The sequence below is a fragment of the Triticum aestivum genome, chromosome 3B (genome assembly GCF_018294505.1).
Source record: "Triticum aestivum cultivar Chinese Spring chromosome 3B, IWGSC CS RefSeq v2.1, whole genome shotgun sequence".
In the NCBI taxonomy this organism is placed as follows: Eukaryota; Viridiplantae; Streptophyta; class Magnoliopsida; order Poales; family Poaceae; genus Triticum; species Triticum aestivum.
This window is the reverse complement of record NC_057801.1, coordinates 257,325,737-257,353,013: the sequence shown is the minus strand read 5'-3', so window position 1 is coordinate 257,353,013 and position 27,277 is coordinate 257,325,737. Positions and strand designations below refer to the sequence as shown.

The window sequence follows — 27,277 nt, the reverse complement described above, 5'->3', positions numbered from 1 at the left end:
ACTGAGCACATTGGCTCTTCCTAGTCCTCTCAAGCACCGCCAAACTGATCACCCTCTGCTTGAGCCTCGAGCGTATGTCACGTTCCTCCGGAGAGAGGACCCTCGCCTCCTGCACAATGTCGAGGTGAAGAATCACAGGTAGGGCCGCATGGAGTTGGACCTTCACCTTGGAGAACAGTTTCTTGCTCCACTCAGTAAGCCGGGTCGCGGTTTTTTTGAGCTTGTGGTATAGGACTTGGTACAGCTCTGAGTGCCCGACATGCTCATCCCATGCCTTTTGCACCACCTCAGAGAAGCCAGGCAAAGAAGCCCAGAAGTTTTCGAACTTGAAAGATCTTGGCCTTCTAGGCCTTTTGTCATCCGCAAGCAGGAGGGGGCAATGATCGGAGAGGGAAGATGACAAAGTATGAAGCACATGGGTATTGAAGGCCATATCCCACTCTGCATTACAGAAGGAGGAGTCGAGCTTGCAAAGAGTTGGGTTGTCCCGCTCATTACTCCAAGTGAAGCGCCTATGCTGTAGGTGAATTTCCTTGAGCTCACAGGCTTGTAGTGCAGCTCGGAAGCTAGTGATCCTGCTCCGGTTAAAATTTCTCTTGTTTTTGTCTCGTGCGCGGTCAATTTGGTTGAAATCCCCAAGGGCCAACCAAGCAATCCCGTTGGGAGGCTTGTGAGAGATGAGCTCGGCCAAAAAAGTATCTTTGCAAGAGTGATATGTTGGCCCATTACCCTTGCGAATTCTTGCTCTTAACTCTCCCAAGAAGCCGCGCCGTCGGAAGCAGGCAGGCAGCCAGTATAACTAGAATTTCCGGCGCGCCCTTTAATGTCGGACACGGCTTGTTTCTTCTACCCCACCCATGTCGTCGTAGCATCGCGTCAATGCAAAGTCCAGGCCCGACCTAACCTCAATTCCTAGCCTCGTCCTGGCTGAGGTGACATGCACGCACATGATAACATTAACAATTTACTACTACTACGTGCTCCTTTGGCATATATTGCCATGCAATTCAATGTCTCCTCAAAATTACTTGATGCGCTTTTCCTTCCACTTGTCCCGTCGACAGTGCTGCAAGGATCATTTGGGCTTTGGAGTAGGTGCAGCCGATACCATCATTTTGCACTTATATTATCAACTGGCATGATTAAATTGGCTAGACTAGGTGGAGCAGATGCGTTAACACTTTGTGTTCCCAACTAAGCAAAACCTCACCCTTAAAGAGAGTACACTAACAGGGCTTTACAACACCATTATGCTGCCCATGCACAAACCATATCCATATAATACTAACGAAACAATTGCCGTCGGTCTCCATTTGGAACCAGACCAATCATAGGAGAAAGTAGGCAATGGTTTAGAGCATGAGATAGTGGAAAATGATCAAGGAACTAAAACAAAAGCTATCTCTAGATCAGGTACACCTGAAGCACATACATGGTTCCTAATCTTACCACATGCAGGTAGTGGAGTGGATGGAACGATGCATGCGGTCCAACTTGAATCACATTACTACGTACTAGCTAGTTCTATAAAATGGAAGCAGTGTGCAAGAACCAAATCACAGAAGCATTGCATCAAAGCTCATGGGTTCATCATCCAAGAGATGCCTCGGCGCGATCCTCGTTGCATCTTTCTACTTCTCAACCTCCCTTGCCTTCTTCCCTGCTCACCATGAGGGTGAGAGTGCCCATCCAGTTGAGCACGGTCCAAAGCCGGGTCTTTCTCCACATTTCTACAGATCCACATGCCCGCAAGCTGATGAGATTGTGGTCTCCGTCCTGAAGAAGGCGATTGCCAAGGAACCGCGCATCGCCGCGTCCCTTCTCAGGCTCCTTTTCCATGACTGCTTTGTTCAGGTGATTATTATTATTATTATTATTATTATTATTATTATTAAGCTCAGCTCAAATGCACATCAACTAGTAAACAACAATCCTACAACCACAAAATTCACCATAAGTTTGAATTGTGCATTTCCTTAATAACCCGGAACACCATGATTTCAGCTACTACAACCAGTCATAACTGGTTCAACTACTATAGATAAGAAGAAAACATTTTCGTCGAATTTCAGGGGTGCGATGCGTCCGTTCTGCTGGATGACAGCAAGGCAGTTGCAAGCGAGAAGAACGCTCTTCCCAACAAGAAGTCTATTAGAGGATTTGAAGTCATAGATGAGATTAAAGCTGCACTGGAAGAAGCATGCCCACACACAGTCTCTTGTGCTGACACTATTGCCCTAGCTGCCAGAGGTTCAACAGTATTGGTAAGTATCTGCTTTTTCCATATTATATAAACCTGTGCTCATTTTCTAAAGAAATAATATAAACCTTTGCTAGATTGCTTCTGTAGTGAGGGGAAATAGAGAATTTCTCAAAGGAACTACTTTATGTTATCGTATTTAAGAGGAACAGAAGACCGAAAACTAATGATGTATAGTGGGGGGGAACAGAGAATTTCTCAAAGGAACTACTTTAGGTTATCGTATTTAAGAGGAATAGAAGACTGAAAACTACTGATGTCCTCGATTAAATATGTGGTTGTGATGTTGTTACACATATTTGATATGACAGAGTGGTGGGCCATACTGGGAACTCCCGCTGGGAAGGAGGGATTCAAAGACAGCATATATGAAGCTAGCAAATAAGAACCTGCCTCCACCCAATGCAACACTGCATCGTCTTGTAAAATTCTTCGGAAGGCAAGGACTGGATAAAACGGACCTTGTAGCACTATCAGGTATATCACCTTTTCAATGTTCGAAGTACACATTTGACGTAAAGTCGTAAAACAAAAAGGTTTGTTAGGGGAGTCAAATAGCCTAGAAATGGCACGGTTGTACACTGACGTCCTGTCATAAACTTAAGCTTGAAATAACAGTAAGAAGAAAAAAACATGTAGTGGATAAACAAAAGTGCATGAAGTTGTAAGTAATGTATCTGCTGGAAAGAGATGACTGGAACAACATAACAGTAATAAAAGGTTTTAGATCATAATCATATTACGTGTTCCAGTTAGATCATCGTTATAGGCCTTGAAACCAGCAGCGCAATTTCATATTTAATACCACGAATGTAGTTGTTACCACTGGCCAAGTACTGGGTCAGCATATTCTCCTATCAATTACACATTCTACCTTACTTGCATTCCCACAGGTAGCCACACCATCGGAATGGCCAGATGTGTTAGTTTCAAACAACGGCTCTACAATCAGCATCGAGATAACAAACCGGACATGACATTGGAGAAAAGGTTCTATCACAAACTGGCATCAATCTGCCCACGCACTGGAGGTGATAACAACATCAGCCCACTAGACTTTGCCAGCCCTCCGAAATTTGACAACAGCTATTACAAGTTGATAGTGGAGGGAAGAGGTCTTCTTAATTCAGATCAGGTTTTGTGGACCGGAAAGGACCCAGAAATAGCACACCTGGTCAAAAGTTACGCAGAAAATGAGTCCTTGTTCTTTGAACACTACGTGAACTCGATAATCAAGATGGGGAACACAAATCCCCTCTTGGGTTCTGACGGAGAAATCCGTATGAACTGCCGCAGGGTCAATCATGTCCGCTAGTCAATAAGTTCGATGGGTTCATTTGCTTGTGATTTCCACGGTTTGTCATTTAAATGTCATCCTGCTAATGTTCGGTGACTGACATAGTTTGAAATGTGGCCTCAGATTGATTTTTCATTCAGAAATGTAATTTTATTCCTTTCAATGAAAGATATCTCATCTTCTTTTGCTCTGAAACATTTGGTTTCTTTCAATGGAAGATGCAAAGAAGAAAACTCAGAGAGCTGATTTCAGATGCAGTTACGTATATACGAGAAAAAGATATTAAATAAAGACCAAGTAGAATGAGTACAAAGTGCAAACCTACAAGACAAATTCCACAAGACTAAGTATGGCTCATATTGTCCCATATCTTCCATCATTTGTTCTCTGTGCTGCTGGTGTGGTAACAGAAGTGTTCTCCCACGATGCTTGGCTTGAATGATTTCCACTAGGATCACCTGCTCTCAAGTAGCCTCTTGGTCTTCCAACCTGATGAATGATTATTAGGTTATGAAGTACTCCCTTTGTTCACAAATATATAAGATGGTCTAACTTTTCTGTGAATCGGATGTATATAGACACGTATTAGTGTGTTAGTTCACTCATTTTCAGTCTGTATGTAGTCCACATTGAAATATCCGAAACATCTTATATTTGTGAACGGAGGGAGTAGTAGTTAAGCATAAACTAGCACGATCGTCAATGATTTGGTCAGGAAATAACATGGCTCAGAATTCAAATTGAAGTACTTACAACATCAAGAAAGGCAGACACGGTAGTCATCCCAGGCAGTGCATGTAAGCCATCCTGAAATTGGTTCAGATGTGCCATGTTTTCAAGCGAGCTTCCAATATGGCAATGTCAATAGCCAAACAAAAAGTTTAATGAAGTTCGAAAATAAAACCTGATGCTCCACACGGCTTTTGTAGATGAATCCCCCACAACAAAGTAGGCTCGAAAAGACAATGAATCTGCACACAAAGAGCACACAAGTCAGAACTGTAAACACACAATGAGGAGCAACACATGGACAAGTAGCAACAACACAGCAATGATGGCAATAATATAAGAGAAAATCATGATAGAGTTGACGTTACCATAAATAAACTTCTAAAGTTTAAGAAACACGTACATGCAAGAAATAATTCCAAATGTTGCCCACCCTCTCATAGAATCACTCTCTCTTTCTTGTGTGTAACCTACACAGACAATGGATATTACAAAAAAAACTTAGTCTGAAATTTACAGGATCACAAAAACTAACCTAAAATATTATACATCACATGTACAAAAGCAGAAGAATAATAAATTATTAAAACAGTAAAACTGCTGTGACATATGAATATTTTTCCTTATATAAGACTACTTGCAGTAGCTATTCATATGTTCCCAATAATGCAAATTACCACACGTATCATTAACATGTCGTTCTGTTCTATTATAATCCCAATTTACAATGTTGCCATTTTACAGGTAAATTAACGAAAACACAGCAACTTTTTGTCACAAACAAAATACATTAGACATACAACACTTTTCAACCTCTGAGTCGAGATTGCAACATGTTTATCTATTCCACAAGTTAAATCTTTAGAAAATGCTTATGATATATATCTTTTGAATTATTTCCCACAGTATCTAAAATTAAACCTATTGAATCTTTGAAAGTGTGAAGTTATCTCTATTATGGATGCACTTTATCTCTACGGCATAGCCCAGGGGGCATATATTACGCAAGACTTGGGGTGCAAGGAAGGAAATATAGGCCAATACTAATACTCCTTGACAATCTCAACTGAGATTTGCATAAGACCCATCTTCTGCAATATTTCTAGAACATCAATCAAGATCTAGTGAAGCTCATGTAACAATTTCCAATACAGGAAAATCTATATGCACAGCTGCTGATCTTCTGAATAGAACCAACCACATTCTTTGGTAAGCGTGAATTCAATTGGATCATAGCCCACCACTGGGATTGAAACATTCACCACATATGGATTGCTTCGAATGATTTCGCCTACAAAATGTACGAACTCATTTGTTAATAGTAGGTACAAAATGGCATCAGTATGTGGAGACAAAAAATCACTAACATATCCAATTCACATTCAGAACTGTTGGAGACAGGGCAGTAGGCACGGCACCATTGGCCCCTGATCCTGTAAGCATAACATCAAGCCCTTTCATCGGATTAACCTGTGTAGTGGAGGAAAAACAAAAGAAAATTATATGCAGAGTTCAACACATTGTAGACAAGATCAAGGACGAGGCCAGATGCTGGGCAAAGGTCGGGGCTCAAGGGCTCAGGGTCGTTCTGCCACCATCACGGGATGTACACTGATCATACTGTTAGCTTTTTAAACCTCACCTCCTAGGAGTACCTGTACCCTATCTTTCCAATGCAATGAAGCGCAAAGGTCCTTTGCGTTTTCTCGAAAAAAAAACATAAGGTATGCAACAGGCATATGGTTAGCACCAACGGTGGCAGCAGTCCCTCAAAAGACTCGCCTGGTATAGCTACTGGTTTCAACAACAGTGCACTCATTTGTTTGGTTAGCACTAATGACTGCGGGGTAGTTTACTGGTGTTATCTGATATTCTCATCATCTGGTTTTAACAACAATTGTACATCCATTGACCAACACCGATAACAAAGTTAAGGGACACCACTTAGCCCAAAGAAAAACTAACTATATGTGCAAAACCAAAATAAAATGAGGTAACATAAAGAAAACCATAAGGGCATAGAATGTGTAGTTTTTACAGTCCCAAGTCTTTTTCCTTACCCTGAAGGTAGGTTTTCCAACTAGGTCTGCGAGAGAAGACATGGCGCTAAGATATAAAGACACGTGAATCTGCTCACTTGGAAAGCTGCACAGAAAACAGAACTGCAATGATTTATATGTATCCATGCAAAAGTTCTTAGATAATGTGGATCAGAACTGCACAGAAAGCTTTTGAATCAGACCATATCAAAATTCTTAGAATTCTTAGATAATGTGGATCAGAGATAGCTCTGATTGCTAGACGCTACTCAATCCATATTTAATATATTTCAGGCTTCAGTGCTATTCATACACCATCAAGTCTTGACCACGTCTAGTAAATATTTCGGCTTTAGGCAGTTGACATGTGGTGACATGTCTTACCGTATGTACTCAAGTTGACAGTACAAGTGTGGCTTCAGAATCCTTATTCACTATGATAAAAGTAACCAAAGAGATCAACAAAAAAAAGACACAAAGGATTCTTGAAAGGTGAGCTATGTATAAATAACATGTGGCATACTGCAATTCAGTAGCGCTTAACTGACTTAGGATCTGTTTGAACCTTGTGGTTCTTCCATCAGGCAGTAGACGGATACCGGTTTCCAAGCAAGAATTCGAAGTTTGTTTGAGGATAACCTATTCTGTACAAATATAGTCTTTAAGAAAGTACATATTACATAAACCCGGTAGAACCAAGTGAACCTAGCCAACTGAACCTTGTATACAATTAGCATGACTTATGTGTTCACATGAAAGCAGTTAAACTTCCTAGTTGGCATTTAATAAGGCTTGGATAAACTGAAACTTCAACTAGGCCCGAAAAATCCCATAATCTCATTAAATTGGAAGGATATTTTGATATGATCTCTTACCTAAACCCATGATGAAGTTGTTCGAATCCCAGTTGAGTCAATCCATTGTAAACCTAGAGGAACCAAGCTAAGATGTAACATCAACTTAATCACTGATTAATACCCAAAGAAAGAACTAGCTTTACCACTTCTGCTGACCGGGGGTGGAAGCCCACAGTGAAACCCTTAAAAACTCTTGGACCTCTTTTAGGACAAGGAATGGCTAGCTCAACAACCGTCCTGGACAAAAAGGGAACATATTTAGCTGCAACGTACACAAGAAAAATAATGCCGTAAGCACACGAAAGCAGGCAACAGATCAGCGAAAATAAGCAGTACAGGTACATTTAAAAGTATATGATGCTCAAAGTTCTGGCTACTGCAGTTCTTTCGGTTTTAGAGAATTTAGAGCCATATTTTTATCGATCAAACATTTTCATTTCTCTTTTCCTTGTACCAAACATAAAGAGAACTAGATGGGCATGGCGCGCTCCGCCACGCCTGCCTACAGGAGTACTCAGTTGGCAATTTTAGACATGGGAGCTATATCTTGACTGCAGCGAGATGATAGCTTTCAGAAGCAGCTCTAGGAAGCTTCTATGGACCCGTTTATATCGGTGTTTATATCGGTTTTAAAAGCTTCTGTGCGGGTTTTTTTTCTACGCGTTTTCATGGTTTTTTGGGGGTTATATATTTTCCTTTCCTTTTTTTCTTTTTATCAAATACATGACGACTTTTTTTAACACGCCTTGTACATTTTTTGTGTACACGTGGAAAAATAATATTACACGTTGAATACTTTTCAAATATGCGATAAACAATTCTCAAATACATGTTTGAACATTTTTAGAATACATGTTAAATATTTCTAAATACACATTGAACATTTTTGAACGGTAAGAAACATTTTTAAAGTTACACGGACTTTTTTTACATTCTATAAAAAAAATGTGACAAACATATTTTTGAAATGGATGAACATGTTTCTGAATGATGCAAAAAAAATTACGTGAATATTTATTTACTTTTATTTATTTATTTTAAAAATGTGACAATTTTTTTGAAACACATGAATATTTTTAAAATTTAGGAAAAATACCTTTTCCCATTTCAAAAATTACAGTAAGTAGTATTTGTTTTTGAGATTTATTAAAATAAGTAGTAAAAACAGAAATTAAAAACCAAACAGGTGACGGCCTGAGCGGTGGCCTAGACGGCCACGCATAAATTTGAAGGTGATTCAGGCAATGAGAACTGTAGCATATGTAAAGCTCCCATGGACGAAACTTGAAACGGGGATGAGGCAGCATGAATGGAAGAGTGCTGCATGGATTCCACCCCTGCCGTCACTCAGGACAGGCTTATCCTCATTGATAATGCTCCAGCGTGGTGGATATAGAAGCAGCCCAACGCTGAGCAGGGCCGGTCCTGAGATTTTGGGGGCCCGGGGCGAACCTAAAACTCAGGGCCCTTTCATATACTCCCTCCATTTCAATGAATTTTTAGCAATGAATTTTTTTTATCTCAGGACCCTTTCAAATATACTCCCTCCATTGCAATGAACTTTTATCACTGAAATTTTTTATCATCAAAAACTTCTTCTCAATATGAATACAACGGTTTGTTTTTTATTACATAGAATACACATTTGGCTGGTCTAATTTATGGTAAAACTTCTTTTCAATACACTTTTTTAGGGAATGGCAGCTGAGCAATCTCTATATTAAGAGGGAGAGAAAAATTACAAATAGTGTTTCACTGCCGGAATCTCCACGTATACTTTTTAATCGTCATGATAACACAAAGCCCTAAAAAAATTGCCTCAAAACTAGAACTATCCAAGCTATATGCATGTATGCGGATAGAACATAGGAAGTGATAAATTAAAGATATAATATAGGAGTACCTTGGATCGGTAAGTTCTCGTCTCAATGCTAACACGATCTGAATTCGCTTCTAGCTTCGGCCGGAGGCGATCGGCAACATGCGTGCTTGTCCAGCGCCTAGAAACCATTGAGCGGAGCGGAATTCGCTGGACTACTGAACCCTAGTGGCGGCTCATCCTGCGCCAGCAACTAGTCTCGCGACCTGGAGCCTGGATCGGATCGGGATCGTTACGGCTCAGCCTCGTAAGGAAACTGGCAATTACAGCAAATTTCTCGCCATCATCGTGGACTTGCTGCATCTGGCTGCTATGCCCTTTGCGGCTGCGTACTATCTCGATCGGGTCTAATACGAGTGTTTAGCGTCCCAGTTTCACAGGCCCATGGGCTATGTGCGACGTGGGGGCCCCCTGTGATGAGGAACATGAAAATATGATCATATGTCAAATCTGTTTGGCTACTTCTAGATACTTCTGTTGTGGTCTAGTATTTCTTTTCTTTTCTTTATCCTACCTACTGTTTTCTAGAGTCTTCTAGTTGTGAGTAGCTATGAGTAGAATGGTGAACCTTAAATAATGTTTCTAGAGTACTCCAGCTATAAGTAGAAGTATGTGAAGGCTTCCAAAGCCCTATAAATAGAGGTCCTCACCTCTACTTTGTACCCAGACTATGTACCCCTACCTATAATAGAACTTGTTGTTCTTATCTAAGATCTTGGAGTAGATCTTGTGCCCTAGGAGTTCTGGATTGAACTCTTGCTGCCCTATCAGCCTACATTCGCCTCTAGAGCGATATCTAGCGCAGCACGTTGAAGCTGTTCCTTCAACACTTGTGCTGTACACATTGTAGCAGCAAGGTGGAGTTGCTCCTCCACAACCTTTGTGCTGCTTCAGGTGGTATCAGAGCCTCATTGACCCATAATCGTTCTTGCTGTCCTCTTCGAGAGCAAGTTGCAGCAAGCAATGGAGCAATTGGAGAAGAGGGTGGATGCTGCTGAACAACAAATCAAAGAGCTGCGTGAAGATCTAAATAGGAGATTTGACCAGCTGGTTGAGATGATAAGAAAGGGTGTCCCCCCTGCTACCAATGAAGGAGATTCATCTAAAGAAGAGGAAGATGTTCATCAAGGAAGAAGGAGAGGTAATCTTGGAGCAAGACCGTCACGACAACATGTTGTTCAACGTGCTTCAAGAAGGCCAATTTATGTTGAGGCTTCTGAAGGTGAAGAATATGATGATGCCCTTGAAGAACCAAATCTCTACGCATATCGGAGAGCACCCAACCCTACATATGCAAGAGATACATACAAGGTGAAAGCTGAGATCCCAAGTTTTAATGGAAATGTTGACATTGAAGGGTGCCTGGATTGGTTATATGAAGTGGAGACTTTCTTTGAGGTCATGGAGGTTCCGGAAGATCGTAGAGTTCCTTTGGTCGCATACAAGCTGAAAGGAGGAGCCGGTGCATGGTGGCATCGCGTTCAAGAGGAGCGCAGGCTGGGAGGAGAACCTCGTGTTAGAACTTGGCGACAAATGAAAGGCCTCTTGAAAGGGAGATTTTGCCCACTGATTATGACCAGATCCTGTTTATCCAATTTCAAAATTGTGCTCAAGGAAATAGGACTGTTTCAGATTACACAGAGGAGTTTCTAAGGCTACAAGTGAGGTGCAACCTTGCTGAAACTGAAGAGCAACAAGTTGCAAGGTACATCAATGGTCTCAATGATGCTATTCAAGATCGATTGATGATGCAACAAATCTGGTCCGTTGATCAAGCACAAGCTCTAGCCTTAAAGGCCGAGAGGTTTGCGAGGATGAGAAAGACAACTAAGGCTCCATATCCTCATACCGAAGGCTCATCTAGGAGCCAACCTAATAGAGTGGAAGAAAAGACCACTCCACCAAAGACAAAACAGCCCATCCCGAAGCAAACTAGAGGCAAGGGTAAGGCAAATGAAGGCCCAAAGTACTATAAATGTGGTAAAGAGGGACACATATCCAGCGGTTGCCCACTAAGGAAATTTGTTAACACGACTATCCATGATGGTGAAAGCGATGAGGAAGAATACGAATCTGAAGATGTAGACGGACAAGAGGTTTGTCAAGAAGAAAGTGAAGAGGTGGTATGTGTGATCCAGCGTGTCCTATGTTCCACACCACAACTCGATGACACACAACGGAAGAAAATATTTGAGAGCAAATGCACGGTGAATGGCAAGGTATGCAAACTAGTGATTGATAGTTGCAGCTGCGAGAATCTTATCTCCCAGAAGTTGGTGGACCATTTAAAGCTTGAAACCCATGATCATCCAAATCCCTACACTATTGGATGGATCAAGAAAGGAGTGAATATGAGGATCACCAAACAATGCAACCTGCCACTTTCTTTGGGTAAGCATTATCGCTCAAATGTGTTGTGTGATGTGGTTGACATGGATGCCAGCCATGTTCTTCTTGGGAGGCCTTGGCAATTTGATGTGGATACTACACACAAGGGCAAGGAAAATTCTTACTCTTTCCTTTGGAACAAGAGAAGGATCATTATCTTACCAAACAAAACCGAAGGTAATACCTCTAAGGAGGAGGGGAAAACTATGTTAACTATCTCCCATACCTCTCATGAGTTTATGGAAGACTTGAAGGAGGCAGATTTGTGTGTTGCACTTGTTGTAAAGGGAGAAGAGCACCTGACTGTTGAAATTTCAGCAAAGGTACGTGGTTTATTGGCAGAATTTCAGAACATACTTGGGGAGCCACATGGCTTGCCACCGATGAGAGGAATTCAACATAGAATTGACTTAATTCCGGGAGCAAGTCTTCCTAATCTTCCACACTATCGAATGAGCCCAAAGGAGCATGATATATTGAAGGAGAAAGTGGAGGAATTGTTGCAAAAGGGGCACATTCGAGAAAGTATTAGCCCATGTGTTGTACCAGCCTTACTCGCGCCAAAGAAAGATGGATCTTGGCGCATGTGTACGGACAGTAGAGCCGTTAACAAGATCACCGTAAGGTATAGATTCCCTATTCCCCGTCTGGATGATATGTTGGATCAGCTTAGTGGAGCAAGAGTGTTCACAAAGCTAGATTTAAGAAGTGGATATCATCAAATCCGTATAAGACCCGGGGATGAATGGAAGACCGCCTTCAAGACAAAGGGTTGTTTGAATGGCTAGTCATGCCATTTGGACTCTCAAATGCACCAAGTACCTTTATGCACTTAATGAATCAAGTCCTTAGACCCTTCTTATCCCACTTTGTTGTGGTCTATTTCGATGACATCTTGATCTATAGCAAGGATGAGGATGAACACTTGATCACATTCGGAAGGTGCTAGAAGTACTAAGGAAAAATGAGCTCTACGTCAACTTGAAGAAATGTGTTTTCCTGCAAACACAACTTCTTTTCCTAGGATTCGTCATAACATGTGACGGCATTCGTGTTGATGATTCTAAGGTTGAAGCAATCCGAGAATGGCCAACTCCTAAGACCATTTCTGAGGTAAGAAGCTTTCATGGCCTTGCAACTTTCTATAGGCGATTTGTTAAGAATTTCAGCACTATCATGGCACCAATTACCGAGTGTTTGAAGAAAGGAAAGTTCCAATGGGCAGAAGCAGCTGAAGCTAGCTTCAATGAGATTAAACAAAAGCTATCACAAGCTCCTGTCTTGGTACTACCTGATTTCAACAAGACTTTTGAGTTGGAGTGTGATGCAAGTGGAGTAGGCATTGGAGCTGTCCTATCTCAAGAAAGGAAGCCCATTGCTTTCTTTAGTGAGAAGTTAAGTGAAGCTAGACAGAAATGGGGTACCTATCAGCAAGAATTATACGTCGTTTTCAAAGCGTTGAAAACTTGGGAAGTCTATTTGCTGCCTAAAGAGTTCATTGTTTATAGCGACCATCAATCCTTGAAGCATTTTAGAAATCAAAGGCATGTTGACCGCATGCTAGCAAGATGGGCAGCATATCTGGAGAGATTTAACTATCTCATCATGCATAAATCTGGAATAACTAACAGAGTGGCCGATGCTTTGAGTCGTCGTGCATGCCTCTTGACTTCTTTTGAAGCTGAACTTCCGGGCATGGATCAAATAAAGGAGTTGTATGAGGCTGACGAAGACTTTGGCCATGTTTGGGTAAAGCACGCAAGGGGCCAACCATTAGGTGATGACTATTTGATGCAAGATGGATATCTCTTCAAAAATGATTGTTTGTGCATTCCAAGAAGTTCTCTACGTGACAAGCTGGTTAGAGAGCTCCATTCAAGTGATCTTAGTGGCCATGTTGGACGGGACAAGACTATCGCTAACCTGGAAGCTCGCTACTTTTGGCCACAACTAAAGAGAGATGCTGGAAAGTTCGTTCAACGGTGCCCCATATGTCAGACCTGCAAAGGCCAAGTCCAGAACACAGGGTTATACATGCCTTTGCCTGTTCCTGTCGCTCCATGGGAGGACATTTCTATGGACTTCGTCTTGGGCTTGCCAAGAACAAGACGAGGAAGTGATGCTGTATTTGTGGTCGTGGATAGATTCTCTAAGATGGCTCATTTCATCCCATGCCGCAAAACAACGGATGCTCATCATGTGGCAAACCTATTCTTTCGAGAAGTGGTCAGACTTTATGGAGTACCAAGGTCCATCGTCTCAGACCGTGATAGCAAGTTTCTTGCTGCATTTTGGCTCACTTTGTGGAAGCAACTCAACACTGAATTGAAATTTTCTAGCACTGCTCATCCACAAACAGATGGACAAACGGAAGTGGTGAACAAGTTTTTGGGTAATCTGATCCGTTGCATTTGTGGAGAAAGAAAGGGACAATGGGATTTGGCTTTATCTCTTGCAGAATTCTCCTACAATAACTCCAAGCATAGATCCACAGGAAGGAGCCCTTTTTCCATTGTCTACACTAAAGTTCCATCACATGTGGTGGACCTGGTGAAGCTACCATCAAGGGGAAACTCAAAATCAGCATTGTCCTTTGCTGATAATTACACTGAGTTATTTGAAGAGATTCGCGGTGCTTTAGAAGCACAAAATCAGAAATATAAACAACTTGCTGATTGCAAAAGGAGGCTAAAATCATTCCAAGGCGGTGATAAGGTGATGGTCTACCTTCGAAAAGAGAGGCTGCCTTTAGGTGTTAAAGGGAAACTTAGGCAGCGAAGGTATGGGCCCTTCTCTATCGTGAGGAAGATAAATGATAATGCTTATGTGATAGATCTTCCAAGCGATATGGGTATCTCCAACACTTTTAATGTTGCGGACTTGACTCTCTACCATCCAGAAGAAGCGCTCTATAAAGATAACTCGAGGGCGAGTTCCAAACAACCAGGGGAGAATGATGAGGAACAGTAGACGAGGAACATGAAAATATAATCATATGTCAAATCTGTTTGGCTACTTCTAGATACTTCTGTTGTGGTCTAGTATTTCTTTTCTTTTCTTTATCCTACCTACTGTTTTCTAGAGTCTTCTATTTGTGAGTAGCTATGAGTAGAATGGTGAACCTTAAATAATGTTTCTAGAGTATTCCAGCTATAAGTAGAAGTATGTGAAGGCTTCCCAAAGCCCTATAAATAGAGGTCCTCACCTCTACTTTGTACCCAGACTATGTACCCCTACCTATAATAGAACTTGTTGTTCTTATCTAAGATCTTGGAGTACATCTTGTGCCCTAGGAGTTCTGGATTGAACTCTTGCTGCCCTATCAGCCTACATTCGCCTCTAGAGCGATATCTAGCGCAGCACGTTGAAGCTGTTCCTTCAAAACTTGTGCTGTACACATTGTAGCAGCAAGGTGGAGTTGCTCCTCCACAACCTTTATGCTGCTTCACCCTGGACCTGGGGGCCCGGGGCGGCCGCCCCCCTGCCCCCCCTCAGGGCCGGCCCTGACGTTGAGAGAGGCGGAGGCATGGTTATGGGCTAGAGCAGGAGCAGTGTCCAGCGGTTATCAAGTGTATTTGGAAGTCCAATCGTACTTCGAGTTAAAAGGCTTTGCCTGGCTCATGGTCAAAGATAGGTTCAACACAAGGGAGTATGGACTTCATGGATAGAAAAACTGGCAGCCCCTCGGTCCCCTTTTCTCCCCTGTCCTCCCTATGTATACTCTCCCATTCTCTTTATATAGTCCCTCCGTCTTGTAAATATGTTTTCTTACTTAATACTCCCTTCGTTCACAAATATAAGATGTTTTGGATATTTCAATATGGACTACATACTGACTGAAATGAGTGAAGAAACACACTAAAACGTGTCTATATACATCCGATTTAGAAAAAAGTTAGAACATCTTATATATGTGAACAGAGGGAGTAATATTTACTGTCGGGGACTCCCTCACAGTTTTTCGATCAGAAAAAATGCATTGAGACGCAAAGCCTATGCATTTTCTCGAAAAAGAAAAAAAAGGTGCTGCATGTGCCGCAAATTTCCGTGTCAAGTGCTGATAGTCATCGTCGTGCAGGAAGGTTAATGTATATGTCTAACCTCGCTATGATGCTACATAACAACAGTGATAGTACCTGTTACTATGAGGCGCCATAATTTTAAAAGACCGTGATTGGCTATTTGAAAGCCAAAACATTTTACATTCAAAATAGGTAATGAACTGGTGGGTTCTGCATTTTTATATATTTTCTGCACCAAAATTGTTGTCTTCTTACTTTCAGAATATTTACCAGTGTGCATACTAAGAAAATATACCCATTCATCTGTCCCCTGAAATGATTTGCTATGTTCAACTCAAATTTATTCCTCCCATTTGTACAAGATGCAAGAAATTATCGTGAGCATGTTGACTGTGGTCAGCTGATCTACATACTAACATGGATGAAAAACTAGACTTCATAGTAAAACATTTAACTACAAGTGACCAGCTCTGTTTTGTAGCAAACACGCAGAAATTAGGAAAGAAGTTGCAGCTTCTTCGCTTTTTGACATCAATAGAAAGAAATCAATTAACTAATTCTTTTAAAAAATACCACAAATAAAAGTCGTCATGGTTACCTGCACATCCTTTCATCATAGGATACGCTGCAAATGCATCCATGTTCATCTGCAAAATTATCAATGTTAATTTTTTCTTTCGCAAAAAGGGATGCAGCCAAAAAGAATCCAAACATTGGTCAACCAATCATTGTTGATGATTCTGGCAATAAACATTTAAGCAAGGTAGTAATTGTCAGACAGACAAGCAAAATGGCTAAAAACATGTGCTAACATAAAAAAAAAATTGAGCATCAGACTGGTTACATGAAAGTTTTGATAATCAAAACGACTTTAGTAACTTTATATGATATACAAAACGTTGGTTAAAGTGGCTCGAGGAGAACTCTGGAAAGCAAGACAGCTGAAAGAGTACAGGAGGGCAAATGGATTGTGCTACAGTTGTGGAGATAAGTTCACTCCAGGACATGTGTGCTCCACTGCAGGTGGTACCAATGCACAACTGAAAGTAGCTGAATGTGTGAACCCGCATGATATCATTTCTGATGCACTTTTGGATGCGCTGTTAGAGGAACAGCAAGTGGAATGTGCAACAATTTCTGTCCAAGCTTTGTCAGGTGCTTCTCACCCCAAGACCATCCAGTTCAGACCTTTGATTGGGAATCAGTTCAGACCTCCCGCGCCGCGCCGGAGCAGCCCGGAGTCAGGTCCGGCCGGATCTGACCAGGACGCCACACGCACGCACCCACCCGAGGAGAGCTCCTCGCAGCCGCCGCGCTACAGGCAAACCACAGAGCGCCGCCGCCCTGCCCCGCCGCCGTCGCGCCGAAGGGCCCCGCGTCAGTCTCCGCCCCTGCCCGTGTCACCGTCCGGCGTCGGCTGCACACGTAGCAGAAAGGAGCCAAGGCCCCGTCGCCGCCTACGCCTGCGGGGCTTTGTCCGACGGCGCCTTGTGGCAGCGGCGGCGGGGGAGGAACGCCGGGAGTGGGGACGAAGGCGGCTGCCGCTAGGGATTGCCCCCGGTCGCCCGCGGGGGTGACGCGGGGGGAGGAGGGAAAAGTTGTTTCGTCCGGTGCTCAGTTCTCCATAACTTTATTATGATTGCATATAACTACATATTGGAGACTGAATCAAAGTCTAAAGCAATGCTTCCGTCGAGATGGAAGGGACTGACTATTCGCCACCAAGGTTTCCTAAACATAAAATGTTTGTGTCCGTAAATGAGGTAAGTGTTAAACACAACTTGGCACAAGTTCGCGGAAACTCAGATTCAGTTAGCATAACATGACCAAGAATAGTGATTTATGCCATAAGACATCCCTAAGCGCACATATAATCAGATAAAAAAATGTGTAACCATGGAGCTTTAACAACAAACCGAATGCTAATTTTACTTTAGTCAGGTTGCAACATATTTGGTGGAAGAGTATTAACAAAAAAATGTAAACAGAAAAGACAGCTGACCTTTGCATACTTTATTTGAGCATCGTCCACACATAATGTTGACCTGAAATATCAAATATGCTCAATTGATGTTAGTCCAGATATCTAAAATGAAACTACACAAGAAAATAGGAAATTCTAAATATTAGTGAAAACAGCAAAGTATCTCATCGAAGTTAGAGCAAACCTGTGCAGTACGGCCCATCTCTTCAAACGTAGTTTCACATTTCGCTAAATCACCATTGTGAAATCTCTGAAATAATGTGACAGGTTAAGGAATGATGAAGGCTGAAAACCTACTATGAGAAAAGATGTCAGAGCAATTATGCAAAGAACGAAGATGCTTTAATCAATATTCTGTTTAGTGATTGCTCATTAAGACCCTTCCCCGGACCCTGCGCAAGCGGGAGCTACTTGCACCGGGCTGCCCTTTTTTTAGTTATTGCTTATTAAGAAAGCTTGGAAGTGTTAGGAATAAGCAACTTGTATTCCCATGAAGCCATAGGCCGATATATATACATGTACAGGTGTGGAACATATGCAGGAAACCCCTTATACAATGGGATAAACACATAGGGGTACATGACTTATATTATAACTCTAACACCCCCCCTCAAACTCATGGTGGATGAACAACACTGAGTTTGGAGAGATAAAAGCCATGTTGTGCTCTAGTCTGGGCCTTCGTTAGGAAATCTGCCAACTGTAACTCGGAAGGCACATACTGAAGAGCAATAACCTGATCCTGCACACCAGCGCGCACATAGAAAGCACCAACACCAATATGCTTGGTGAGCTCATGCTTTACAGGATCGTGCGCAATGCTAATAGCACCTGTACTGTCAGATAAGAGCAGAGTCGGTGTAGTGACAGAAACACCAAAATCCTGAAGTAACCACCGTAACCAAGTCACCTCTGCCGTCAAAAGAGCCATGGCTCGCAACTCAGCCTCAGCACTCGAACGGGAAACTGCAATCTGTTTCTTCGTCTTCCAGGCAATGAGAGAACCGCCAAGAAAAACACAGTAAGCAGAAAGTGAACGGCGACCGGAAGGATCACTAGCCCACGTAGCATCCGAATAGGCCTGAAGCTGTAAAGAACTGGAGCTGGGAAAGAATAGACGGTGAGAGATCGTGCCCCAAAGATATCGAAGAACACGAAGGAGATGACTATAGTGAACCGATGTGGGAGCAGAGACAAACTGACTCAGAATATGAACCGGATAAGAGATGTCCGGACGAGTGACAGCTAGATAAACAAGACTGCCAACGAGATGACGATAACGCGTCGGGTCAGGGAGAGGATCACTATCAGTAGCACGGAGGTGAACATTGAGCTCCATAGGAGTCTCAACAATGCGCTCGTCAGTAAGAGCAGCACGAGCAAGAAGATCCTGGATATACTTCTCCTGGGATATAAAAAAGCCATCAGAGGTAGAAGAGACTTCAATCCCAAGAAAGTAGCGAAGAGGTCCAAGATCAGACATAAGAAACTGCTCACTAAGACGGGCCTTTACAAAGGCAATATACTCGGGGTCATCCCCAGTGATGATCATGTCATCAACATAGAGAAGAAGAAGAGTCCGACCACGAGGAGAAAGGTGAATAAACAATGCTGGATCATGAGCACTTGCTGAAAAACCAGCAGTAGTGACCACAGAGGCAAAACGCTCAAATCAAGCGCGGGGGGCTTGCTTAAGGCCATAGAGAGAGCGACGAAGACGACATACCATGCCATCAGGAACAAAATACCCAGGTGGTGGCTGCATGTACACCTCCTCACGCAGCTCACCATTAAGAAAAGCATTCTTAACATCAAGCTGAGATATAGACCAGTGGCGTGCAGAGGCAACGGCAAGAAGTGTACGAACAGTGGTCATATGGGCCACAGGAGCAAAAGTCTCGTCATAATCACGACCATGCTCCTGCTGAAAACCACGAGCCACAAGACGAGCTTTGTGACGCTCAAGAGAACCATCGGAGCGAGTCTTAACCTTGTAGACCCACTTACAAGTGATGGGACGGACTCCGGGAGGAAGAGAAACAAGATCCCAGGTACCGGTGCGTTCAAGAGCAGCAATCTCCTCTGCCATCGCAAACTGCCATTCAGGATGAACAACAGCCTGACGATAAGAAGTCGGCTCAAGGACAGCAGCACCAGCGGTGGGAAATCCATAGCGATCAACAGGCGGAAGAGGACGAGAACGCAAGCCATAAGTAGGCTGAGAGGAAGATGATGACTCACCCAATGAGGCATCCACAGGTCGTGAACGACGAGTGTAATGCTGAGAAAAGATGGAACAATAGAAGGAGGAATCGCCAAGGTAGAATCGTGGGGTGGCGACGAAGAAGTCACCGGAGATGAAGGTGTAGAATCTGGTGACATGCTAGGCGAGGAGACCGGAGAAGATGGTGGCTGCAAATCAACTAGAGGTGGAGAAGCAGAGGGAGTGGAACGAATAGGCACAGGCGCGACGGGGGTGATAGGTGAGTCAGGAAAAGTGAGGAAAGAGATATCCTCCACTGAAAAAATCGAGGAAGATGGGCGTGGGTAGAAGGGACGAGACTCATCAAAAGTCACGTCTCGAGAGATACGCATCCGACGACCGATAGGATCCCAACAACGATAGCCCTTATGCTCATCACTGTAGCCTAAGAAGACACACTCAACAGACTAAGCGGTCAGTTTGGTGCGTTCGCGAGGGGCAAGAAGAACATAGCAAACACAACCAAACAAGCGAAGCATGGAATAATCGGGAGAACAATCAAAAAGACGCTCGAAAGGAACACCACCCTGTAGAGCAGCGGAAGGCTGTGTATTGATAAGATAGGTGGAGGTGGAGACAGCCTCAGCCCAAAAATGAGGCGGGAGAGAGGCAGCAATCATCAATGCACGAGCCGTCTCCAGAAGATGTCGATGCTTTCGCTCAGCCACACCATTCTGAGCATGAGCACCAGGACAAGAGAATTGAGAGAGAGTTCCTTGCTCAGCAAGAACACCACGCAACATCTTAGAGATATACTCGCCAGCGGAGTCAGCACGAAAAACACGAATGGGTGAAGAGAACTGAGTATGAACCATGGCAGCAAAACGCTTATAAATAGACAACACCTCACTACGAGAAGTCATGAAATAAAGCCATGTGTAACGAGAGAAATCATCTATGAAAATAATATAGTATTTATGACCACCTTTCGAAGCGAAAGGAGCCGAACCCCATACATCAGAATGGACTAAATCGAAAGGACGCTTAGACACTGACTCACTATGTGAATATGGTAACTGAATCTGCTTGCCAAGACGACAACCCTGACACTCTAAAGAGACATCTCCTGAGACAGACCCCAGAAGACCTCGACGAACTAAAGACGACAACCGAGAACCACATAGATGACCAAGTCGATGATGCCACTGCTTGAAGGAACCAGTAACAGAGGCGACTGAAGAGGAGGAACTGGCGATGGTGGTGGCAGCGGAAGGAACATGAAGCCAGTCCAACTCCCAAAGACCCTGAGAATCACGGCGGCGAGGGCCAGCCCCAACCAGAGTGTGCGTGCGACGGTCCTGGACAGAACAAGAGTCAACGTCAAGGATGACGCGACAACCAGAATCAGTAAGTTGACCAGCAGAAAACAGATTCATGGTAAGTCGAGGAACATGAGCAACATCAGGAACACAATAAGGAGTGGTAAGATTGCCTCTACTAGCAACAGAAAGTGGAGTACCATCAGCAGTGAAGACATGAACAGGAGAATCCAGCGATCGAAGAGAGGACAAGGTGGAAGAATGAGAAGACATATGAAAAGAAGCTCCAGAGTCCAGAACCCATGGGGATGTACCTGACTGTGTAGAGGGCGGTTGCTCAGTGCGGGAAGCATCAGTCACAGAACCAGCAGTACCCGTCGAGGAAGAACCTGAAGCCGCGAGCAGACGCTTAAGTCTCAGAATATCCTGCTCAGTCAAGGCAATGGCTGAAGCTGTCGAGGTAGATGACGAAGTCCCTGAAGATGATGATCGCGCCTTGTGCAGGTGTTTCCTCTTCGTGTAGCACTGGGACTCAATATGACCATCATTGTTGCAGTAATCGCAATGTGGACGGGTGCGACCGGAGCCTCCAGAAGGAGTGGGCAAGAGCGGCGGAGCACTCGAGCGAGAAGGGGTCGGTGCAGCAGGTGGCGTGGAAGAAGACCGAGTAGCGAGCACAGAGGGAACCTCCAGCAAACCAGCACCACGTAAGCGAGTCTCCTCAGCACGAATCTCAGAAAGTGCCTCCATGAGAGAAATACGGCCACGAGCAAACAACTGAGCACGCCGGGGCTCAAACTCCTTACGGAGCCGAGATAGGAACTCGTAGACGCGATGAAACTCCAAATTGGCCTGGACAGCCTGGCAACAGGGGCAAGTACGACAACCAGCACTGCGGAGAGAATCAAGCTGGCGCCAGACAGCAGAACTCTGTGCATAGAAGTCATCAACAGTAGAGTCACCCTGCTGAAGAGCATGCTCCTGACGGACCACAAAAAGGTACAAGGCATCACCAAAGGGCTGATAGCGCTGACGAAGACGGGTCCACATCTCAAAGACAGTAGGAAGACCCAGAAACTCAAAAGCAAACTGAGGCAGAACACTAGCAGTGAGAACAGCTGCAGCACGAGCATCATCATCAAGCCACTGGGTGTAAACAGACAGAGCACCATGATACGTCTGAAGAGCCTCCTCATAAGCCAAAACCCTCTCATCATAAGCACGATCAGCAGCCTCATCAGCAAGCTTAGCCGCATCCTTGGCGGCCTGATTAGCATCCGTAGGAAGAACCGATGGAGTCGACGGAGTGGGGGCCACCGGAGGAACCGGACGTGGCGGACAGCAGACCTCGCCAGAAAGAACACCCCAGAGACGGATGCCACGCATGTGAATGCGCATGAAGCCAGTGAACTCGGTGTAGTTAGTACCATCAAAGATCACCGGGCAGCGAGGGACAGCAACATAGCCCGATGCAGCAGACATTTTTTTTTAGATCCGACGAGAGCACCAGCGACAGCAGACTACCAGCAGCGGAATCAGGCGCGAGCAGGGAGTAGCGACTTCAGGGCAGGAACGGGCGACTGGATCAGGCGGGCGCTGGCGGAACGAGCGACCGGAACGGATCGGGCGCTGGCTTCGAGCGGGAGCAGCTTCGACTGGATCGAGCGACCGGAACGGGCGGGCACTGGCGAAACGAGCGACCGGACCGGATCGGGTGCTGGCTTCGAGCGGGAGCAGCTTCGAGCGGGAGCAGATCGGGACTCCAGAAGAGCAGGAGCAGCTTCGAGCGGGAGATCGGGGCTTGCGCGAGACTCCAGAAGAGAGTAAGACGAGCCGGACTCGATCGAACAGATCGGGAGACTCCGGGAGATCGAGGCCGGCGCCTTCGATCGGAGAGGAGAGACAGATCAATAGCACGAGTTGCAGCGTGCAAAAAATTGACCTAGCTCTAATACCATGTTAGGAATAAGCAACTTGTATTCCCATTAGGCCATAGGCCGATATATATACATGTACAGGTGTGGAACATATGCAGGAAACCCCTTATACAATGGGATAAACACATAGGGGTACATGACTTATATTATAACTCTAACAGGAAGTACTCTGCTGGAAATGTTTGCATTGATAAACCTCACAATGAATTGACAAATCTTATATGTGGAGTGGTATTTTTGGCCTAGACTCTAGTGTACACCTTTAAATTTGTTCCCTTCAATATAGAAAGTGTTAAGCTTCATGCACTAGCCAACACAACCAAAAGTACGAACTGTTGGAAAGGGCTAGGCAATCCACATATACACTTCAACACCCCCTCTCATGTGTGACGAGAGGCCTATACGTGGACACACAGGGGGAAACAACAATTTTTGGATAAAGATTGCGAAAGCGAGGACTTGAACTCATGACCTTAGACCCTGATACCATGTTAAGCTTCATGCACTAGCCAACACAACCAAAAGTCTGAACTGATGGAAAGGGCTGGGCAATCCACATATACACTTAACAGAAAGGAACACACCTAACTGGTGGAAAACTTGAGACTGTAAATCATCACTCTTTATGACCTTTTAAGTTCCATTCAAGATACTGAAACCAGGTAACCAGTACCTTGCTCGCATTATAGTAATTATACAATGTAATCGACCTTATACTCGGTTTTCCCAGTAACCTAGGAGAGTACCTAGTACTGTTACACCGCCTAGTAGACATAGTTTTAATACATTACTGTTTTTGTGCTTTCTTCCCCTTAACTCAATACACTACTTAAATGTTCTTATTAAGTTTGCAGGTGTACTCTGATGCATAACTTCCATGCACCCTTTCCTTCTATCCATATGTTAGCGTGACAATAGAGAAGTGGACAATGCAACCTACGTAAGAGGCTTCTAACCGTGTGGGATGAACTATTAGTATATTAGAACGTTATTAGTTTATTATCTGTAGTACGATATGCAGCAGATATGTTACACGAGATACCATTTGAAGTTAGACATCACCGGCTAGTGGCCAATACCTCCCATCTAATCCTGCTCACTCTAGGAAAATCACAGAACTTTGAAGATGTAACCCCGTCTTGAACTATGTGGCAATGACACATCAAAGGCACTGTTTTATCGCATACAAAGTTAATATAATTCTGGAAGTGTTACCTGGATGTAGTCAATCGGCTTTGAACCGGTCTCAAAAGAGCGATGATTGGTAAAGCGGCCAAAGTCAATGAAACCACCCTGGGAGAGAAGAATTATTGAGATTGACCAAGACAAAGGCATTAGATAATTGTTAGATATGTATATACTATTTGTGCAATACCCCGTTGCATAGGGGGTTTCCTGCATATCTGCCACCTGTATGTCGATATATATATTGGCCTATTTGCCTCATTTAATAAAATTTATCTTTATCGCAACATGGTATATGTTAATATAATCAAATATAAAAATCAAACTGTCTACATTGAATTTGAACAAGAATTTTCACATATAATAAGCATGCTAAACGAGAAAGCACAGATAAGCAGATAAATGATGACTGACATAGTTGAACCTGAAAATGAAGATGTTGGAAATAAGAGGGTACGTATTGAACTGCTGCTCACCTACATAAGCTTATGCTTCTACCTGTATTATATTTCTCTACTTTTGCATACATGTGGGTATATACAAATACAATTATATGAACCTAATTTCTTTCTCTATGAAAGTGTGGTTCACTATAAATAATTGTTAAAACGTACTAAATGAAGCACCTATTCGGAAATTTCAATGGCTCACATGGCCAACATACTGCAGTGTATCTTCTCTACACCCTAGAAACGCATACTATGTTGTTGGCACCTTAGAACATAGGTACAACAATGTTAATAGAATCACAACGATGGTGGGAATGATTTTATACCTTGCCTATGTAAGTGCGAAGACTTCTGACACACTGAAACATCACTGGGCAGTTTGTAGCATTTTGTGCTAGTAAGTGATTGCCAGATTTATCGTGTGTTTAGATGGAGTCGTTGAAATGAATAAGGCAGTTTCGTAGGGAACTCCCCATCCCCACCCCATTTGAATATTTTCCATCTCAGAATATTTTCAATTTCATTAATGGCAATGTATGTTGATACAGAGAGGTTGTGCAATGAAACGAGCATGGAAGCAGGATGTCATGCTACTCCATCACCTTTTAATTAAAAAGTGGAATATTTGACCATGGCGAACTTTAAACAAGATGAAGGAAACACTATAGATCATTGATACAAAAAATGACATAATACATACCGCCTGAGACCTTCTCTGCACATCTTTGCACAACTGGACAACCAAGTCAGAAGTTACTGAGCCCTGATAATGACAACGCATTGTTAGTGTAACTGGATACACTTCCGGTGAAACGGGATACATGCAAGTAGACTATATGGTTTTTCAGAATAACTTGTAATGAACGTATGATACCTCCTCATTGTATTCAAAATTCTTCCCAGCCAGGTGTGTCTAGCAACAGTTGAGGAGATAATGATATGAAAGAACCTGCTGTGGTTTCTAAGTAGGCGTAATGAGTAGTGGGATTATAAGGATACGAAGTCAACAAGGTGGCTATCACTGTCGAAGGTATAACAATGAGAACTTGGAACAGCAACAATAGCAGTAGCTGGCACATACATGTACGCAGCCGCCAACAGCACTGCAGAGAGTAATGGAAATTTTAAGGACATGCTTAATAGGGGATACCTAGTATGGAAATTAAAATGAATTTAAAAGCATAACTGTGTTGATTTATGATACTGAATACACGGGTGTAGTATAACTAAGAACCATATTTTTGTGGCAGTATGAATGTGGAAAGAAGAGAGCAGAGAGGATCCTGGCAGTTAACAATTACAGTATCAAACTAACATACACTGCTATAAATTATCAAATAAGAATTGACAAATGATAAAGTAACAGAACCTACTATAAGAAATAATAGCAATGTGCAACTTGGTAAGTTTGTTCATCACTAAATGGGTGGACAAGTGATCCAAGAAAGCTTTTCATTGCATAGTAGTTGCTCGGAACAGCAGATGCAATGTATTAACTCAAGAAATACTGGGGGTTTTTTTTCCCAGATGCACAAGATGACAAAAGGTGTGAATATCCGTCAATATTTGTTTGGCCGCCAACTGACCTCACACTTTACGCCAAATCAAAGTAGTGCCGCTTATCTAGTATAACTATGAAATTGTCTCAATAAAGTCCTAAAGATTGTATTCTGATGATCAAAACACACAGAGGCCAGGGGAGTAACTTACTTGTCAGTGCTTCTAGAAGCACAAGGCTAAGAAAATTACCTATGATGAACGGGCGAAAAGCGTCAAGGTGGCAGGAAGCGAAGATGCTCCGTTTGATCAACATGCTTATTCAGGTCTCAACAGCAGCACTGCTCTGTCAGAAAATGATGTATGGCAAGGCACTGTCAATATTTTTATGGCATGTCAGTAACTAGAATTATATTTAACCAGACGTAGAGTCGCAACAAAGGCAAAGGGATTTGGGCAGGCAACATATAAGTTCCCCTGATACTACTCTCTGCGGGGGGGCAAGGAATGGACATGGTGGCGCGGCGGCTAAACCCCAATCTTTTTGGGGGAAACAGGCTTCTACTACAGGAGAACAACCCAAGCAAATCCGCTGGCATCTGGGTGCTATCCATTATCCAAGCAAGGCGGGTTAGGGCATTTTCCGTACCAATAATGCAAGGGGAAGAGATGAGGAACAGGCTGAAGCTGAATGTATCCCCTCCAGCCCTCTCCACTCCAGATTGGAGCGAGCGAAAGCCCTGGAGGTGCCGCGGTAGCCGGTAGAGGTGGCTGCCCCAGCCAGTTTCTCCAACGGCGGGGCGGGGCGGGGAAGAGAGCGAGGTCGGCGGCGCTGCTATCTGTCTTCTCCGCGGCGGGGGAACCGAGAGTGGAGTGGCGAGTGTAAATCCAACCGTTCAACGCCCGTAGCTGAAGCAAAGCAAAATGGGAAAAATTCGCTCACTAAACTTGAGTTGGTTGACAGTTTAGTACCCTACTTCAAAATACCCGAACTACAGTCCATGTACTTGCGCACGGGTTCACTTTAATCTATTTATACGATTTCATCTACGTATTTGCTGACTTGTCCAAGTCAGCGGCCGCCAGCTTGCTTTGACCGCCACCTGGTCGTGCCTAGGGTGAATACTAGTCCATTCGGGGCTTTTTTTTGTAAAAACGCCAGCGCGTCAGGTTCCTCCGCTCCCTCGGCCTCGGCCCCGGCCCCGACGACCTCGCCGCCTACCCGCTCACCC

General features: G+C 43.6%; 3 protein-coding genes across 6 annotated transcripts; 1 reads left to right on the top strand and 2 right to left on the bottom strand.

Annotated features, from left to right (window-relative positions):
• The first annotated feature begins 1,548 nt into the window (after positions 1 to 1,548).
• LOC123069609 (peroxidase 9) lies at positions 1,549 to 3,752 on the top strand. The gene is made up of 4 exons (XM_044492498.1): positions 1,549 to 1,854; positions 2,073 to 2,264; positions 2,572 to 2,737; positions 3,154 to 3,752. The coding sequence occupies exons 1-4, from the start codon at positions 1,582 to 1,584 to the stop codon at positions 3,573 to 3,575; spliced, it is 1,053 nt and encodes a 350-aa protein (XP_044348433.1). The 5' UTR covers positions 1,549 to 1,581; the 3' UTR covers positions 3,576 to 3,752.
• Positions 2,971 to 26,938, bottom strand: LOC123069608 (uncharacterized). 4 transcript variants are annotated; one of them, XM_044492496.1, is made up of 19 exons: positions 26,695 to 26,938; positions 26,298 to 26,391; positions 25,548 to 25,651; positions 25,423 to 25,461; positions 25,249 to 25,311; positions 24,130 to 24,207; positions 17,640 to 17,705; positions 17,474 to 17,516; positions 16,070 to 16,118; positions 7,326 to 7,419; positions 7,201 to 7,253; positions 6,347 to 6,431; positions 5,654 to 5,756; positions 5,485 to 5,577; positions 4,690 to 4,756; positions 4,462 to 4,528; positions 4,311 to 4,364; positions 3,883 to 4,046; positions 2,971 to 3,431 (listed from the first exon to the last, which is right to left on the bottom strand). In XM_044492496.1, exons 2-18 carry the CDS (start codon positions 26,359 to 26,361, stop codon positions 3,912 to 3,914), a joined length of 1,257 nt encoding a protein of 418 aa, XP_044348431.1. In that variant the 5' UTR covers positions 26,362 to 26,391; positions 26,695 to 26,938; the 3' UTR covers positions 2,971 to 3,431; positions 3,883 to 3,911. The 4 variants fall into 4 exon arrangements, with proteins under 4 accessions (XP_044348431.1, XP_044348429.1, XP_044348428.1 ...); XM_044492494.1 differs by having other exon boundaries at positions 3,879 to 4,046; positions 26,298 to 26,386; XM_044492493.1 differs by having other exon boundaries at positions 3,879 to 4,046; positions 26,695 to 26,937.
• Positions 20,667 to 21,792, bottom strand: LOC123069611 (uncharacterized). Its single transcript, XM_044492502.1, has 2 exons — positions 21,292 to 21,792; positions 20,667 to 21,016 (listed from the first exon to the last, which is right to left on the bottom strand). The coding sequence occupies exons 1-2, from the start codon at positions 21,725 to 21,727 to the stop codon at positions 20,970 to 20,972; spliced, it is 483 nt and encodes a 160-aa protein (XP_044348437.1). The 5' UTR covers positions 21,728 to 21,792; the 3' UTR covers positions 20,667 to 20,969.
• Positions 26,939 to 27,277: the final 339 nt, after the last annotated feature.

What these genes read in the sequence shown, in the direction of transcription:
- LOC123069608 (XM_044492496.1), bottom strand. Translation starts at nt 26,361, where the DNA reads ATGTTGATCAAACGGAGCATCTTCGCTTCCTGCCACCTTGACGCTTTT. An exon ending in TTTTCGCCCGTTCATCATAG is followed by an intron (nt 25,652 to 26,297) that starts GTAATTTTCTTA and finishes TACTCTCTGCAG; the next exon opens with TGCTGTTGGCGGCTGCGTAC. An exon ending in ATTTTGAATACAATGAGGAG is followed by an intron (nt 25,312 to 25,422) that starts GTATCATACGTT and finishes TGTCATTATCAG; the next exon opens with GGCTCAGTAACTTCTGACTT.
- LOC123069609 (XM_044492498.1), top strand. Translation starts at nt 1,582, where the DNA reads ATGGGTTCATCATCCAAGAGATGCCTCGGCGCGATCCTCGTTGCATCT. An exon ending in TCCATGACTGCTTTGTTCAG is followed by an intron (nt 1,855 to 2,072) that starts GTGATTATTATT and finishes GTCGAATTTCAG; the next exon opens with GGGTGCGATGCGTCCGTTCT. An exon ending in CCAGAGGTTCAACAGTATTG is followed by an intron (nt 2,265 to 2,571) that starts GTAAGTATCTGC and finishes TTGATATGACAG; the next exon opens with AGTGGTGGGCCATACTGGGA.
- LOC123069611 (XM_044492502.1), bottom strand. Translation starts at nt 21,727, where the DNA reads ATGGAGGCACTTTCTGAGATTCGTGCTGAGGAGACTCGCTTACGTGGT. An exon ending in ACCGCCCTCTACACAGTCAG is followed by an intron (nt 21,017 to 21,291) that starts GTACATCCCCAT and finishes TGTTCTGTCCAG; the next exon opens with GACCGTCGCACGCACACTCT.